This window comes from Hemitrygon akajei, chromosome 8 (assembly GCF_048418815.1).
Source record: "Hemitrygon akajei chromosome 8, sHemAka1.3, whole genome shotgun sequence".
Lineage (NCBI taxonomy): Eukaryota > Metazoa > Chordata > Chondrichthyes > Myliobatiformes > Dasyatidae > Hemitrygon > Hemitrygon akajei.
The window spans coordinates 10,558,159-10,575,380 of NC_133131.1; the positions used below are offsets into that span (position 1 = coordinate 10,558,159).

The following is a 17,222-nucleotide window of genomic DNA, read 5'->3' on the forward strand; positions in this document are numbered from 1 at the left end:
AAAAGCGGATAGAATACAGTGTTGGGAAGTGGTATGGTCATGCTTTGGTAGAAGAAATGAAAGGGTTGACTAAATGGAGAGAAAATACAAAAAAAAAATTGAGACGCAAAGGGACTTGGGCGTCTTTGTGCAGGATTCCCTATAGGTTATTTTGCAGTCAGTGGTAAGGAAGGCAAATTCAATGTTAGCATTCATTTCAAGAGGACTAGAATATAAAAGCAAGGATCTAATGTTGAGAATTTATAAAGCACTGGTGAGGCCCCACTTTGAGTATCATGAGCAGGCTTGGGTCCCCTGTGTTAGGAGGGATGTGCTGAAACTGGAGAGGGTTCAAAGGAGGTTCACAAAAATGATTCCAGGATTGAATGGCTTGTCATATAAGAGAGTTTGATGGCTCCGGGCCTGTATTTACTAGAATTCAGAAAAACGAGGGATGGCCTCATTGAAACCTACCGAATGGTGATAGGCCTTGATAGAGTGGATGTGGAGAGAATGTTTTCTATGGTGGAAGAGCCTAAGACTAGAGGACACAGCCTCAGAATAGAGGGCTGTCCTTTTCGAACAGAGATGAGGAGGAATTTCTTTAATCAGAGAGTGGTGAATCTGTGGAATTCATTGCCACAGGCATCTGTGGAGGCCAAGTCTTTATGTATATTTAAGGCAAGAGTTGATAGATTTTTGATTGGTCAGCATGTGAAGGGATATGGAGAGAAGGCAAGAGATTGGGGCTGAAGGGGGTAATTGGATCAACCGTGTTGAAAGGGCAGAGCAGACTTGATGAGCCAGAACGGCCTATTTCTGCTTTTATACATTATGGCCTTATGGTAAGCTAGCCGATAATATAAAAGTGATATCAAAAATTTATTTTCAGATATACAGGTATAAAGAGTAAAAGAGAGGCATGAGTGAATATTGGGCCACTGGAAATTGATGCTGGAGACATAGTAATTGGGGACAAAGTAATGGTGGATCAACTTAATAAGTATTTTGCGTCAGTCTTCATTGTGGAAGATACTAACAGTATGTCAGAAATTCAAGTGGGTCAGGCGGCAGAAGTGAATGTAATTGCTATTACTGTGAGAAGGTGTTTGGGAAGCCGAAAGGTCTGAAGGTAGATAAATCACCTCGTCCAGATGTGCTACACCCCCAGGGTTCTGAAAGGAAGCTGAAGAGATCGTGGAGGCATTAGTAATGGCCTTTCAAGAATCATTAGATTCTGGAATGGTTCCAGAGGACTGGAAAATTGCAAATGTCACTCCACTCTTTAAGAAGGGATGAGGTAGGAAATAAGGAAATTATAAACCAGTTTGGCCTGACTTCAGTAGTTGGGAAGGTATTGGAGTCCATTATTTAGGATGAGGTTTCGGGGTACTTGAAGGTGCATGATAAATTAGGCCAAAGACACCATAGTTTCCTTAAGGGAAATATTGCCTGACATACCTGTTGGAATTCTTTGAGGAAATAACAGGCAAGGTAGACAAAGGAGAGTCAGTGGATGAGGTTTACTTGGATTTTCAGAAGGTCTTTGACAAGATGCTGCACGTGGTGCTGCTTAACAAGATAAGAAGAGCCCATAGTATTACAGGAAAGATACTAGCACGGATAGAAGATCGGCTGACTGGCAGGAGGCAAAGAGTGGAAATAAAGGGGCCCTATTCTGATTGGCTTTCAGTGTTCCACAGGGGTCGATGTTGCGACCATTTCTTTGCACATTATATGTCAATGATTTGGATAATGGAATTGATTACCTTGTGGCCAAGTTTGCAGACAATACAAAGATGGGTGGAGGGGCAGGTAGTGCTGAGGGCACGGGGAGTCTGCAGAAGGGCTTGGTCAGATTGGGAGAATGGGAAAAGAAGTGGCAGATGGAAGATGGTGTAGGGAAATGTACGGTCATGCACTTTGGTAGAAGGAATAAAGGCATCGACTATTTTCTAAGTATGAGGAAAATCCAGAAATCAGAGCTGCAAAGTGACTTGGGATCCTTGTTCAGGATTCCCTAACGGTTAACTTGCAAGCTGAGTCAGCAGTAAATGAATGCAATGTTAACATTCATTTTGAGAGGATTAGAACATATGAGTAAGACTGTGATGCTGAGGCTTTATAAGGCATAGGTCAGATTACACTTGGAGTATTGTGAGCTGGTTTGGGTCCCCTCATCTCAGAAGAGATGTGCTGGCATTGGAGAGGAACCCGAGGAGGTTCATGAAAATGATTCTGGGAATGAAAAGGTTAATGTATGAGGAGATTTGATAGCTCTGGGCCTGTACTTGCTGGAGTTTAGAAGAATGTGGGGGGGGGGGGGCGGTTCTCAATGTAACCTATTGAAAATTGAAAGACAAGATAAAGTGGATGTGGAGAGGATGTTTCCCATAGTGGGGGTAGTCTAGAACTATAGGGCACAGCCTCAGAATATAGAAGAAAGATGAGAAGGAATTTCATTAGCCAGAGGGTGGTGAATCTGTGAAATTCATTGCCACAGATTGCTGTTGAGGCCAAGTCATTGAAAGCGGAGGTTATATTGAAAGCGGAGGTTGACAGGTTCCTGATTAGTCAGGACAAGGAGAAGGCAGGAGAATGGGGTTGAGAGGGTTAATAAATCAGCCATGATGGAATGGCAAAGCAGACTCGATGTGCTGAGAAGATGGAGCAAAACCTGGCAGGGGATAGGAGGATCCAGGTAAGGGGGGGAGGGAGAGTGGGAATGATGTAAGAAGCTGGGAGGTGATAGGTGGAAAGGACAAATGGCTGAAGTAGATGGAATCTAATAGGAAAGAGCAGTGGATCATGGAATAATGGGAAGGATGAGGGGAGTGGGATTTGTTACATTGTGCATGGCAAGGTTTCTTCTTGCAACACAACTATTATCCACTTTGCTAAATTTTTCCTTGGCTTTTCCGCAGGTGATCAACGTTTCGGCTATCTCTATTGGTACAGGGCTGGCCACAACATGTGACACACTCTTTTCTCAGGTAAGTGCAGGTGTACCCCAAGCCTGTATTCTTTACTTGCAAGCAAAGACATTTCATTAATTCCAACATCTCCTGTGGCTCTCATAAGGGGTTGACGATGTGATAGTTATTGCTGGAGAACATCCATAGGATCTACTGATCAGAGATATGGGTTCAAATCTGATTATACCAGGCATTGGAGTTTATAGTCTACTAATGACACTATTTATCCAGGAGATGTGGACTCATTAATTACTCTTGGATTAAAGATATAGTTAAGAGTCAACCATATTTATGGGTCTGGAGTCACATGAAGACCAAACCACATAAGTACACCCAGAGGCCACTTTACTCGGTACACCTGTCCACCTGCTCATTAATACGAATAACTAATCAGCCAATCATGTGCCAGCAACTCAATGCATAAAAGATTGGTCAAGAGGTTCAGTGGAGTGAGCAATTTCAACAGTGTCGATCGTAAATGAATGTTTAATTAATAAATGGGGATCTTATCTGAAGATTTTTACTGATGGCTCAGTGGACCCAGAGAGCAGTAAGGCAGGATTTGGGATGCATGTGTCTCAACTTGGAGTTGAGCTCGGTCACCGGGTTTCAGATGGTGTTTCTGTCTTTGCCACAGAATTATTAGCAATCCTTTGGGCCTCATGGTGGATAGAAGACTCTCGACCACGCAGGGTTATCATCCGTTCGGATTCTGCTGCTGCCTTAGAGGCTATAAAAGGGAATAAATCGAAAGCTCGTCCTGACATAGTTACTGAGATACTCTTAATTTTGTTTAGAGTAGGGAAGATGGGTTGTGAAGTCAGATTTACATGGATACCTGGGCATGCTGGGGTGGAGGGAAATGAAATTGTGGATGGCATTGCAAAGTCTTCCTTACAGAGCGGGCAAGTAGGAATTAGAATACCCTCAGGCAGAGCAGAATTGAGAAGTAGGATAAACAAAAAGCCATAGAGAAGAATTGGCAAGAGGATTGGAAAAATGAATTAAAGGGAAGGCATTTCTTTTCTAGTCACCTAGTTAAAAAAGGTCTCAGACTGTTACTCTTCAAAACATAGAGCTATGGTGAAATTAACAAGACTTAGTTTGGGGCATTGTGGGCTAAACTATTATTTAAAGATAATAGGAAAACATCCAACTGGATTATGTGACTCTGGTAGTCCAGAGACAGTTCAGCATGTTTTGCTGAGTTGCAATCGATATAAAATTGAAAGAAGAATATTGTTCAAGAGGCTGTCTGACTTAAATGTAGTTTGTTTTTCTATTAAATCTTTGGCCACCAAGAGAACCAGCATCTGATTGAAAAGTTTATTATTCTGTTTCTATGAGCGACTAGTTTATATTTGAGAATTTGAGTTTCTTGAAATTCTGTAATTAATTGTACATCCTGCGGAGGGCAGTAATATGCCTAGATGCATCTAAACTGCTGGAAAAAGAAGAAGAAGAAGAAGAGGAGACATACAAAATGCTGGAGGAACTTACAAAGTCAGGCAGCATCTATGGAAATGAACAAAAAGTCAATGTTTCGGACCCAGACCCTTCTTTGGGACCCAAAAGAAAGAGGGAAGATGTCAGAATAAAGAGGTGTGGGGAAGGGAAGAGGTTCGGTTGTTGCTCAGAGCAAACATCAGAATGGGGAAGAAATGTGATCGAAGTGACTTTGACTGTGGACTGATTGTTGGTACCAAGGCAGGGTGGTTTGAGTAGCTCAGAAACTGCTGATCCCCTGGGATTTTCACACACAACAGTCTCTAGATTTTAAAAAGAATGGTGTGGGAAAAAAACAGAAAGCATTCAATGAACAGCAGTTCTGTGGGCAAAAATGCCTTGTTAGTGAGAGAGTTTGGAGGGAGAATGGCCAGACTGGTTCAAGCTGACAGGAAGGTGACAGTAACTCAAATAATCACACGTTACAACAGTGGTGTGCAGAAGAGCATCTCTGAATGCACAGCATGTTGAACCTTGAAGCAGATGGACTACAATAGCAGAAGACTACAATGTACACTCAGTGGCCACTTTATTAGGTACAGGAGATACTGAATAAAGTGGCCACTGAGTGTATGTTAGGTTTGATTCACTGATCGCCATAGCAGAACAGATCTGCTTTGACAATAATTCAATAGTTTCATGGTCACTGTTACTACTTCTTCTTATCGTATCCACGGCCAGTCTATACATGGCCCAGCCAGAACTGGACACATTTTTGCACCTTGTTTTTGAATTCGACAAGATCTGCAACAGTACAGGGTTCCTCTAGCGATGGGCATTGCAGGAGATGTTGCATAGTTCGTGGCTCAGTTCCACATTCACAAGTTGTCGGGCTGGTTGTATATCCCCATTTGCTTAGTGACAACTTTGAATGACCTATACCAGTCCTCAGTCTGTTAAGGCACTTCCAGGTTGCAATCAGCTCCTGGGGGAAGGCTTTCATCCAGTGGGATTCCCATCGTTGGGGGTTGTTTGAGACTGGCGAGCCAGTCTTTCCACAGGGCGATGTGGGCTTCAGATGGGGTTGGTTGTAATGGAACAACACTGTTCATGAAGCTTTTCCTTGACTTAGGTGGCTAGGTGTAGGTGTATGACCACGTAGGGTAGTGGTCACCAACCTTTTTAAGCCCAAGATCTCCTACCTCGGCCTCAGTAAAAGGCAAGATCGACCCCACATCAATTAGTTACATGCATGCGCACCAGGGCAGAAAAAACCGGAAGTAAAACCCCGCAACCCGGAAGTAGAAGTAATATATAAACACCGGGGGTACCCACCCTTTTGTTTTTGCACCGCGGACCGGTTTAATATTGATAATATTCTTCCGGACCGGCTGACGGGGGTACGGGGGTGGGTGGGTGTTAAACACGACCGGAATACAGCGATACTCGAAGCAGGTTCCTTACGTCTCCAGTCTATTCTGGTTTTCGCGGCTCTCGGCTTCTGTCCCGCTTGCTCACGTTTTTTCCGCTGAGAAAGCTCAGCGGGTTCGTCTTTAAGTGCTGGGTGCTTGGACTCAGGGTACTGAAGCAGTTTTGAGACATTGCCTCATTAGACAGCCTCCGGGCCCGAACTCCAGCCTCCCGCCCGCCCGCCCGCCGCCAGACGCCTTGGCCGGGTGTGGCTGGTCGTGGGTGGGGTGAGAGGACAAGGTCAGGGCCAGAAGTCCCCGTACCGGGGCCACGGCGGTCACAGTCCAGAGAGTGCAGCCAACCGAGCGGGGAGTGCGACAGAGCGCCCGCCCGCCCCCCTTGTAGGCTCTGTTGGCCGACAAATGTTTGTTTCAGTAGATCACAGCGTGGTAGCTGCTCTGATACTTACGAAACGCTGAGTCCGAATTAGGTCGTCTGCGAATATTTTAGCACCGAGTTCCCCATGAACATTCGGTGTGCTAAACAGGTTCAGAGGCAACACTCCAGGCCAGTGCGACGGCACTTCCCGCCGGCCGCCCGAGGCCAACCAGTGATCCCTGGCGCGGGGGTATCACTGCGTTTAGTCGCCTGATGACTTCGTGTGGGTTCAAGTTCAACAGTGGGTTGACAGGGAATGAGGAAAAGTGCAGCTGACTCACAGCGTTTCCTCACGGCCCGGTGGTTGGGGACCACTGAAGTACACTGTGTAGTGCGGGGGAGCTACGTGCATGCGCACTGGGCAGAAAGAACGGAAATAAAACCCCGCAACCCAGAAACAATCTCTCAACAGTATTTGTGTATTTATTTTTCTTTTTTTTTCCGGGATCAACTGGGAAGGTCTCAAAGATCAACTAGTCGATCGTGATCGACGGGTTGGCGACCACTAATGTAGAGGGTGCCTCTCATCTGATGTTTGACGGAGTCGTTCTTTCTTGTTGGCTACCGTTGTTCTTGTATCTGGGAAGCGATACCCACCAGGATATATAGGCTGTTGGTGTTTGTTGGTTTTAAACAACCTGTGATAAGTCAGCAGCTTGCATTCAGAATGTCATCTATCTTTTTAGCATGAGCAGATCTTTCCCATGCAGGGCAGGCGTAGTCGGCAGTGGAATAGCAAAGAGCGAGTGCACTGGCTCACAGTGTTTTCGAGCTTGCTCTCCATTTTGTGTCAGTGAGCTTATTCCGGATGTTGTTTTGTGCGCTCACTTTTGCCTTTGTCTTATTGATGTGGTGCTTGAAAGTGAGGCATCTGTCAGGGGTGACTCCTAAGTAGGCAGGGTGCTCGCAATGCGTCCGTGTGGCTCCACACCAGGTTACTTCAAGCTGTCGTTTGGCATCACGGTTTGGGGCCAAGGTAGAAGCATTCTCGTCGCGGACCTGTTTCAACCAATTCTACCACCACCACGCGCAGCAAAGTAGGTCACTGTTACTAACACTAGCTTTTTAAAAAAATTCCATACTCTTTTAGTGACTTGAATTTCAAAAATCCAGTTCCCACGATAGATGGGAAGTCTGATCTCTGGTTCTGCAACTACTAAATGCCAAATTAATTCGGAAAGAAGAGTTTACACTGAGCATCCTCTTACCTCGGAAGGGCTGTGCTCTGGGAAATCCAAGATTTCCTGTAATGCTGCTCTTTGATAAAACGAGTTGTTTCTTAGTCCGTTTGTATTTATTTAGTTATTTTTTTCTCGTATAAATTCCGCAAGAGCAAATTTTGATTTCGTATTTGGGTTGTTTTTTTTTGGGTAGACTTGTGAACTTTGTAAGGGTATGTTTCCATTACACAAACTGCTGTAACACTCATAGCGACCGTGAAATAACCGAAACCCTCAAGGCCAAGGACATTGCTCTGCCTTGGTTACCTTGTCTGGTCTAGTACAAAACACACTCTGTTTGGGATCCAGCATTGACAGAAATAAGACGATGCACAATGACACAAATGAGATGATATACTAATCGATTTACCAGAGGGAAAACGAGCAATGCAATACTTATCTAAAGAAAGGCCGGCGGGCCCCGAGTGGCTTCATTTCTCCTTCTGTCCCCGACACTGCTTGTGACACAGTCCGGCGGTAGATAGATAGATAGATAGATAGATAGATACTTTATTCATCCCCATGGGGAAATTCAACTTTTTTTTTCCAATGTCCCATACACTTGCTGTAGCAAAACTAATTACATACAATACTTAACTCAGTAAAAAAAAAAATATGATATGCATCTAAATCACCGTCTCAAAAGCATTAATAGCTTTTAAAAAGTTCTTAAGTCCTGGAGGTAGAATTGTAAAGCCTAATGGCATTGGGGAGTATTGACCTCTTCATCCTGTCTGAGGAGCATTGCATTGATAGTAACCTGTCACTGAAACTGCTTCTCTGTCTCTGGATGGTGCTATGTAGAGGATGTTCAGAGTTATCCATAATTGACCGTAGCCTACTCAGCGCCCTTCGCTCAGCTACCGATGTTAAACTCTCCAGTCCTTTGCCCACGACAGAGCCCGCCTTCCTTACCAGCTTATTAAGACGTGATAAAGTAAAGTCCCTCTGTGAGTTGGAGTGGTTGCGTTTGCTCCCAGTTATACTATTTCTAAGGCAGGCATTCCCAACATGGGGTCCATGGACCCCTTGGCTAATGGTAAGGGTCTCTGACAGGGATGGCCAACCTTTTACATTCCGTGCGTCAATTTTTTTCACGCACAGGTCCAGATCCAATTTTTTTTTTTTTCACGCTCAAATTCTATATTAACATTTTTACAGGAATTGAATGGGGGTACAAGAGTTGTATGGCGCATCTGAACTCGTGCGTGAAAAAATTGCATGGCTCTCGGGATCTCAAAACCACACAAGCTTCTCCACCACGACCAGGTGACAATCTCCAGGTAGTACATGTCACCATATTCATCTTCTTGCAGGCGTTTACAGGAAAATAAAGAAATACAATAGAATTTATGAAAAACTATGCGTAAGAGTGACCCTCACTCGGGTTGAGTATGTGTATGACAGCCTAAGGGGTTCATTTATTGGTGGGTCGTCAAGTGGCCAATCCAGGATCAGCATATTCTGGTGCAGTGTGGGCAAGATCAAATTGGGGATTTTGGTCGTTCAGTCCCACCTTTCGTCACTGCCGCTTGTTCTCAGCGGCACAGCGGGGGCCATTCTCTCTTAGTGCAGCTCCCTTTTGGACAGATTTCCTCCAGGTGTGAGTGAGTGCTGAGTGCAATTTCTTAGTTGTAATGTCGAATTCCTTCAGGCTGGCTTCGATGTTGTCTTTGAAGCGTTTCCTTTGCCCACCAGGGGCTCACTGACCTTCCTTCAACTGGGCATAAAAGGTCGGCTTGGGGCAACGCAAGTTAGCGTGACATAAACAAAGACTGACAAATAACCAATGTGCAAAAGGAGACACATCGCTCAAATAATTAAAAAAAAATTATATAAGGCTATGCCTTATTCTTCTACTTTCTAAGCAATAAAGGTGCAGCTTGGCCAACCTCCTCCTAGAACTCAGGCCCTGAAGCCCTGACGACATTCTTATAAATGGTTTCTGTACACTTTCCAGTTTAACCATATTTTTCTCACAATTGAGGACCAAAATTGTACATGGTATGCCAAATGATCTGGCAAGGGAAGCAGGAGCTGTCATGCAGGGGCTGTTGGGAACGGACCCAAATGCAGGACACAGACACTGAAGTACTTGGGACAGGGCGGGACAAAACTAAAGGATGGGGCAGTTCATGGAGGTCACGGCAATCTTGGAGGTCTTGGAGGCTTGGCTGGAGGCTGGGGTCTCGAGGCTTGGCTGGAGGCTGGGGTCTCGAGGCTTGGCTGGAGGCTGGGGTCTCGAGGCTTGGCTGGAGGCTGGGGTCCTGAGGCTTGGGTCCTGAGGCTTGGCTGGAGGCTGGGATCCTAGGAGCCAGCCTCCTGGGCAGGACGCGGGGCACATCCTGACAGACACAAGGAACAGGAAGGGACAGAACCAACCGCAGGGTAAGGGCAAACCGGCCTGGCTTACCCAACGGAGGCAGGGACAGGAGGGGACTCGGTTCAGGATGGCCTCAAGACTCGAGTCGGCAGGTAACCTCAACGGGCTACGGAAAAGCCAAATCCATAACTCACTTGAAAGCACTCGCCTTCCACCAATGGGTTACTCCAAGCAGGACAGACTGACCACCCCCAACTACACTCAATCCCAGAGCCCCTTATATTCACAGCCAACAGATGGGCATCAGGTGCAAATGCTTGAGTCCAAGTCGAAACGAGGGACAGTCAGAAAACCCGGAGTCCAGAATCCGCGGACCAGACCGTGAACCGGAATGTGGACCTCGGACCGGACTATGACAGGAGCATGTTGAGGACTGGAGAGGAACCAGATGCTGTCACAGGAAAGCAGCATCCATCATCAAGGACCCCCACCACCCAGGCCACGCTCTCATCTCACTAACTGAAATCAGGAAAAAGGTACAGGAGCCTCAGGACTCTCACCACCAGATTCAATAACAGTATTACCCCTCAGCCATCAGGCTCTTGAACCAGAGGGGCTAACTTCACTCAACTTCATTCTCCCCATCATTGAAATGTTATCACAACCTATGGACTCACTTTCAAGGACTCTTCATCTCATGTTCTTGATATTTACTGCTTATTTATTTATTATTATTATTTCTGTCTTTTGGTATTTGCACTGTTGTCTTTTTCACACTGGTTGAACACCCAGTTGGTGTGTTTATTGAATCTGTTAAAGTTACTCTAGTATGGATTTGTTGAGTATGCCCACAAGAAAATGAATCTCAGGGTTGTTTATGGTGACCTATATGCACTTTGATAATAAATTTAATTTGTCTTTTCGTTTCCAGACGCACGGCAGTAAGAATTTGAAGAGGATCGGAGTGATTCTTCAGCGAGGGGTCCTCATCCTCATGATCTTCTGCTTCCCCTGTTGGGCTTTTCTTATCAACACTGAACACATCCTGTTGGCGCTCAGGCAGCCTCCTGAAGTGGCCAAGTGAGGGTCACTAAACGACCGTGGTTACTCTTATGCCACTATTTTTTTTTACAGGAGTTGCTGGTCTGATGAAGTAGCCAATGTTGGGAGTACAGGGTGGACATGAGGTGAAAGTATCCACAGTACACAGGGATATTACACACTGCCTGTGGCTCACGAGCTTTCCCTGTGGCACTGTAGCCTAGCAGTTAGTGCAATAGCTTTACAATATCAGTGATTTCCCCGCCAACACCCCCCCCCCCCCAAATCGGGGCTTGATTACCACTACCTTCTGTAAGGAGTTTCTACGTTCTCCTTGTAACTCTGTGGGTTCACTCCAGTGCTTCTGTTTTCTCCCACATTCCAAAAATGTAAGCGTTAGGGTTAGTAAGTTGTGGGCATGCTAAGTTGGTGCTGGAAGCATAGAGACACACCAGTACAATCGTTGCTGTTTTCATTTGACACAAACATTGTGTTTCACTGTATGTTTTGACCTACATGTAACAAATAAAGCTAACCTACTCTTTTTCTCTCTCTTTCTCTTTCCCTCTTTCTTTCTCCCTCGTCCTCTCTCTCTTCTGCATCCTTCCTTCCCCTTCTCTCTTTCTCTTCCAAATTCATTCCCTCTCTTGCTTTTCCTTCCTCTCTCATTTTCCTTATTCTCACTCTTTACTCTACCTCATTCTAATTCCTTTTGTCCTGCTCTGTCTTCCTAACTCTTCCGTTCTCTCTGCTCCTCCTCATTTCCCTTCACTTTCCCACTCTCCTCTTTCTCATTCTCATTCTCTGACTGTCTCTCTCTCTGTCTCACTCACTGTCTATTTCTCTCTCTGTCTCTGTCTGTTGGTCTCTCTCTCTCTCTTTCTCTCTATCTTTTTGTCTGCCTATCTCTCTGTCTCATTGTTTCCGTCTTTGTCTCTCTCCGTCTCTCCTTTCTCACCCACACTCTACATGATCTATTCCCCTGTGGAGAGGTGTCCAACATTCATTTGGCAAAATCCTGGTGCAGTTTGCATCTTATGAGATTCGACAACTCATGTTCCCACTACTATTTACTTTGTTTTGTTATTTGTCTTCTTTTGCACATTGGTTGTTTGTCAGTTGTTATTTATGTATCTTTTTAATAAATTCTACTGTATTTCTTTACTTTCCTGTAAATGTCTGCAAGAAAATTAATCACAAGGTAGTATATGGTGATATGTATGTACTTTGATAATAAAGTTATTTGACTTTAACTTATCCAAAACCCAACCTGTAGCCCCCCCATCCTCTACTTCACTAGTGTGTTGAACCCCACCATCTGTGTTGAAGTTGCGTTCGACTGATCACGTTTGAATTGTAGTTTTCCTGCTTTTACCAGTTCCTTCAATTTCTCAAACAGATTAACAACATTGTACGTGAAGATATTCCTACCTGCCATCCCTGTAAGTAAAGCATTGCAATTAACACAATCAAAGTGGTACAAATCTGGGAGTAATGTTGGAAATACTCACCAGGTCAGGCAGCATATATGGGGGGGATGTTAAAAACAGCTAAAATTTCATACCAACACGCATAAAATGCTGGAGGAACTCAGAGGTCAGGCAGTATCGATGGAGACCCTCACTACAGGAAGGACATAGAAACCATAGAAAGGGTGCAGAGGAGACTTACAAGGATGTTGCCTGGATTGGAGAGCATTCCCTGTGACATATATGTCAAACTCAAGGCCCGCGGGCCAAATCCGACCCGCGGTGGAATTATCTTTGGCCCGCGAGATAATATCTAATTACTATTAAAGCTGACCCCAGTAATCGAAGTGCCTATGGCGTATGATATGGTTAATGCTGAGTTTATTCAGGTACCAGGTTTTCAGGGTTTTTTAGTGTTTATTCGGCAGTCTTGCTCGGCAGGCTTCTTCATAAGAAACGGAATTTGTAAAGTGAAACACTTTGTAGTTATAGCAGAGACTGAGACACATGAGAGCAGGCTGAAAAAACGGAGGCAATGAAAGCTGCGTTCGCACGTGTCTGACTGATCCGGCCCGCATGAAGCTGCATTTTGCTCAATCCGGCCCGTGACCTAAAATGAGTTTGACACCCCTGCCCTATGAGAATAGGTTGAGTGAACTCGGCCTTTTCCCCTTGGAGCAACGGAGGATGAGAGGTGACCTGATAGAGGTGTACAAGATAATGAGAGGCATTGATCATGTGGATAGTCAGAGGCTTTTTCCCAGGGCTGAAATGGCTAGCACAAGAGGGCATAGTTTTAAGGTGCTTGGAAGTAGGTACAGAGGAGCTGTCAGGGGTAAGTTTTTCACGCAGAGAGTGGTGAGTGCGTGGAATGGGCTGCTGGTGACGGTGGTGGAGGTGGACACGATCGGGTCTTTTAAGAGACTCCTGGATGACTACATGGAGCTTAAAAAAGTAGAGGGCTATGGATAAAGCCTAGGTAGTTCCAAGGTAAGGACATGTTTGACACAGCTTTGTGGGCCGAAGGGCCTGTATTGTGCTGTAGGGTTTCTATGTTTCTATCAGGACTGGACTGGAAAGGCAGCCTTTTGCCAGGATTTTTTTTCTGGCAAAAGCCAGAAAAGGAAGGTCGGGGGTGGGGAAGGCGTACAAGCTGGCAGGTGATAGGTGAGGAGGAAGGTGAGTGGGTGTATGAAGGTAAGAGAGGGGATCGATGGAAGATGTAAAAGGCTGAAGAAGAAGAAGAAACCTAATAGGAGACGAAAGCGGACATGACCTCCTTATCCCGGCTTCTGCCCCCTTTCTTGGCCCAAGACTTCGACTGTTCAATCCACTTCATTGATGCTACGTGACCTGCTGAGTTCCTTCAGAATTCGGAGAGTGTTGCTCAAGATTTTCAGCATCTGTTGTGTTTAATATTTCAAGTCAATGACCTTTGAGCAGAGCCAGGGAAGAGCAGAGGCATAATTGGTTTTAAAGCCAAAGGAGAGAGGAGATGAATCAACTAAAACCAGAAAATCTGTATTTCTTCATCACTTTGTGGTCAGAAACCTTCTAGGTACAGTTACTGAACAATAAGTCTGAAGAAAATTGAGTACACATTGAAGATGCATTTGAAGATAGTGCCTGTAATATTACCTAATGCTGTGGTAATAGTACCTTCACAGGAGGTACTCGATGTGAAAGTAAATGAGGAGATATTAGAGGGAGAGTGATTCACTTCAATTAACCTGAATAAATTCTTAGTTTGCAATTTGAGCTCCAAGTCAAAGGCAATGCCTCAAAAAGGTGGTATCTGTCATTAAAGACCCCCATCGACCAGCACATGCCGCCTTCTCATTGCTAGCATCAAGGAGGAGGTACACTCAACGTTCCAGGAACAGCTTCTTCCCCTCTGCCGTCAGATTTCTGAATGAACAATTAACTCACGAACACTTTCTCACTTTTTTTTTTGCTGTCTTTTTGCATTACTTATTTAATATGTACATATGCAGTATAGTGCAAAAGTCTTAAGCTGATATATACTGTATAGAGAGAGTGCTAGGACTTTTGCTCAGTTCTGTGGTGATTTTATATATTGCACTGTACTGCTGCAAAAAGAAAACCTTCATGACGTAGGTGAGTGATGACAAATTTGTTTCTGATATGGGTCTCTGTTGTGGACTGGGAGTGGGAAGGGGGCAGGGAGAGGGGAATGATGGTTGGGAAGGGGGGGGGGGAGGGAGTGGGAAGCACCGGAGAGGCATTCTGAAATGATCAATAAACCAATTGTTTGGAATCAAATCACCTTGCCTGGTGTCTCAGGGCTGGGTGTGTCTGCACCCGCGCCCCACCGTCCCCTACTGCCCTGACACTCCTTCTCTGCCACCTGTCCCACACCCCTCCTGTGGTGCCCCACCCTCACCATTCCCAACATCCTTTGCTCCCGCCAGATTTACAAACTCGCTCTCTGCTCCCTGTTGACATATACAGTACCGTGCAAAAGTCGTAGGCACTAAGACAAAAGTCTTTGTGTGTGTGTGTGTGTCTCACTCTCACTCTCTCTCACTCATATGAGAAAGGGCTTTGCAGAGTAATGTGTATATATATAAACATATACACACAAACCTATCTTACTATAATTTATAGTTTTTTTTATTAGGTGTTGCCCTGTACTGCTGCCACTAAATAACAAATTTCACGACATATGCCAGCAATATGAAATCTGATTCTGATTTGGAAGTCAAGTTTGTTGTCAGATGCCGGTTCAGTGGAAAACTTGCTGCTACATCAGAGGCACGTAGCTTCAGATAGGAAGCAATCACGAGAAAATCACTAATTAATTTTTCTTAACGAGAGTGAACACAATTACAGCAACAATGAAACAATGTCCATTATAGATAGATAGATAGATAGATAGATACTTTATTCATCCCCATGGGGAAATTCAACATTTTTTTCCAATGTCCCATACACTTGTTGTAGCAAAAACTCATTACATACAATACTTAACTCAGTAATAATATGATATGCATCTAAATCACTAACTCAAAAAGCATTAATAATAGCTTTAAAAAAGTTCTTAAGTCCTGGCAGTTGAATTGTAAAGCCTAATGGCATTGGGGAGTATTGACCTCTTCATCCTGTCTGAGGAGCATTGCATCGACAGTAACCTGTCGCTGAAACTGCTTCTCTGTCTCTGGATGGTGCTATGTAGAGGATGTTCAGGGTTTTCCATAATTGACCGTAGCCTACTCAGCGCCCTTCGCTCAGCTACCGATGTTAAACTCTCCAGTACTTTGCCCACGACAGAGCCCGCCTTCCTTACCAGCTTATTAAGACGTGTGGCGTCCTTCTTCTTAATGCTTCCTCCCCAACACGCCACCACAAAGAAGAGGGCGCTCTCAACAACTGACCTATAGAACATCTTCAGCATCTCACTGCAGACATTGAATGACGCCAACCTTCTAAGGAAGTACAAAGCGACCGAAGCGGCCATGGTGTTGCTCAACCCTGGGTAGTAGCTGTTCTTGAACTGGTGGTGTGGGACTTAAGGTTTCTGTAGCTCCTGTCCCGTAGTAGTTGTGAGGCTCAGGCAAGGTTTATAGACCCATGGCATTATTAACCTTGTAACTAGCCATTATGCTCCTACGGTACACATTCCCACCACACTCAATCCAATGTCATCTCCTGGAGACACCAAACGGAATAGAAACGCCACTCTACCCATGGCCGGGTCAACTCCGAACCAGTTCTCTCCCCCCCCCCCCCACCCCCCCAGTTTTACCCACAAGCGACTCTCCGGGAGAGGAGGATGGACATTAATCAGGGAGCAGGAACCCTGTCTGATCTTCACTCCCACTGGCGGGGTGTCTGTGAGGTGGATGTTGTTCACAGGACACTGCTAACTCTGCAGGTGCTGGGGTTGGGTCCAGATTCTTGACGGGCACTCTGAGGTGGTATATCAAACCATCAGGCCCATTGCTCCTGTCAGTAAATGTAAGTTCGAGTTTGAGTTTAATTGTCATTTAACCACATGTGAATGCCCATGAATTCAGCCAAACGAAACAGCATTACTCTGGAGTCAAGTACCGACTGTCTCACACAGCACAAGGCACATATAAGAAAACAAGGAAGTATCGGTAAAATGCAGCCACACACAAAAAATATATATAGTCCAAGATCATGGGTCCATGAATGTTGTAGAAATTTGCAGTCAACCACAATACATCTTGTCTTCTACCGAGTGAACACTAGGGGGGGGCAGTGCCAACTCCAGCTTCGACACCCAACTGACACCAGACATCTTAGCGCTACAGCAATGTAGGTCTTTACTTACGTAAACTTGTTTTTGTCCCTCTTCCTAGGCAGTATTTATTCATCAGCTGGAGATCAAGTACCTTCAAAATCAGGTACAGTCACTGAATAATAAATTGCTTAATGTTTGTGTACATAGAGAAGATTCTTACGTTAGTTCATTCAAAGAAAAAGATTGGCTCTATTTGTCACGCGTGCTTTGAAACATGCAGTAAAATTTACGTCAGATCCTATCAGTGCGGATTGTGCTGGGTGCAGCCTGCAAAGTGACACCATGCCAATATAGCACGCCCACAACTCACTAATCCTAACCCGTACGTCTTTGGAATGTGGGAGGAAACTGGGTCACCTGCGGAAACCCACACAGTCACGAGAAGAATGTACAAATTCATTAAGGACAGCGGCAGGGTTGAACCCCAATCTTACAGCTAGCACTATAATAACATTACACTAACCACTATGTTACCACACCAGCCCGTCAGTTCCACACTCTTCCTCCTTCCCAAATCTCTGCAAACTCTCCTCCAAATACATGTCCAATTCCCTCCGGAAGGGCACCATTGAATCTATTTCTCACTGCTTCTTCTGGCAGACTTTTCCAACCCAGAACATTCTTCACTTTTCC

At 45.0% G+C, this 17,222-nt stretch overlaps 1 protein-coding gene across 6 annotated transcripts in view; it reads left to right on the forward strand.

Annotated features, from left to right (window-relative positions):
• Positions 1-17,222, forward strand: part of LOC140731629 (multidrug and toxin extrusion protein 1-like) — a 63,635-nt gene that overhangs the window by 20,094 nt on the left and 26,319 nt on the right. For 5 of the 6 annotated variants that reach the window (XM_073053217.1, XM_073053218.1, XM_073053219.1 and 2 more), the window contains exons 4-7: positions 2,904-2,972; positions 10,723-10,871; positions 12,232-12,274; positions 16,648-16,692. In XM_073053217.1, the coding sequence (XP_072909318.1) occupies positions 2,904-2,972; positions 10,723-10,871; positions 12,232-12,274; positions 16,648-16,692 (306 nt within the window). Of the gene's footprint in view, positions 1-2,903; positions 2,973-8,629; positions 8,752-10,722; positions 10,872-12,231; positions 12,275-16,647; positions 16,693-17,222 lie in introns of all 6 variants that reach the window. The other variant, XM_073053220.1, reaches the window with a different exon arrangement.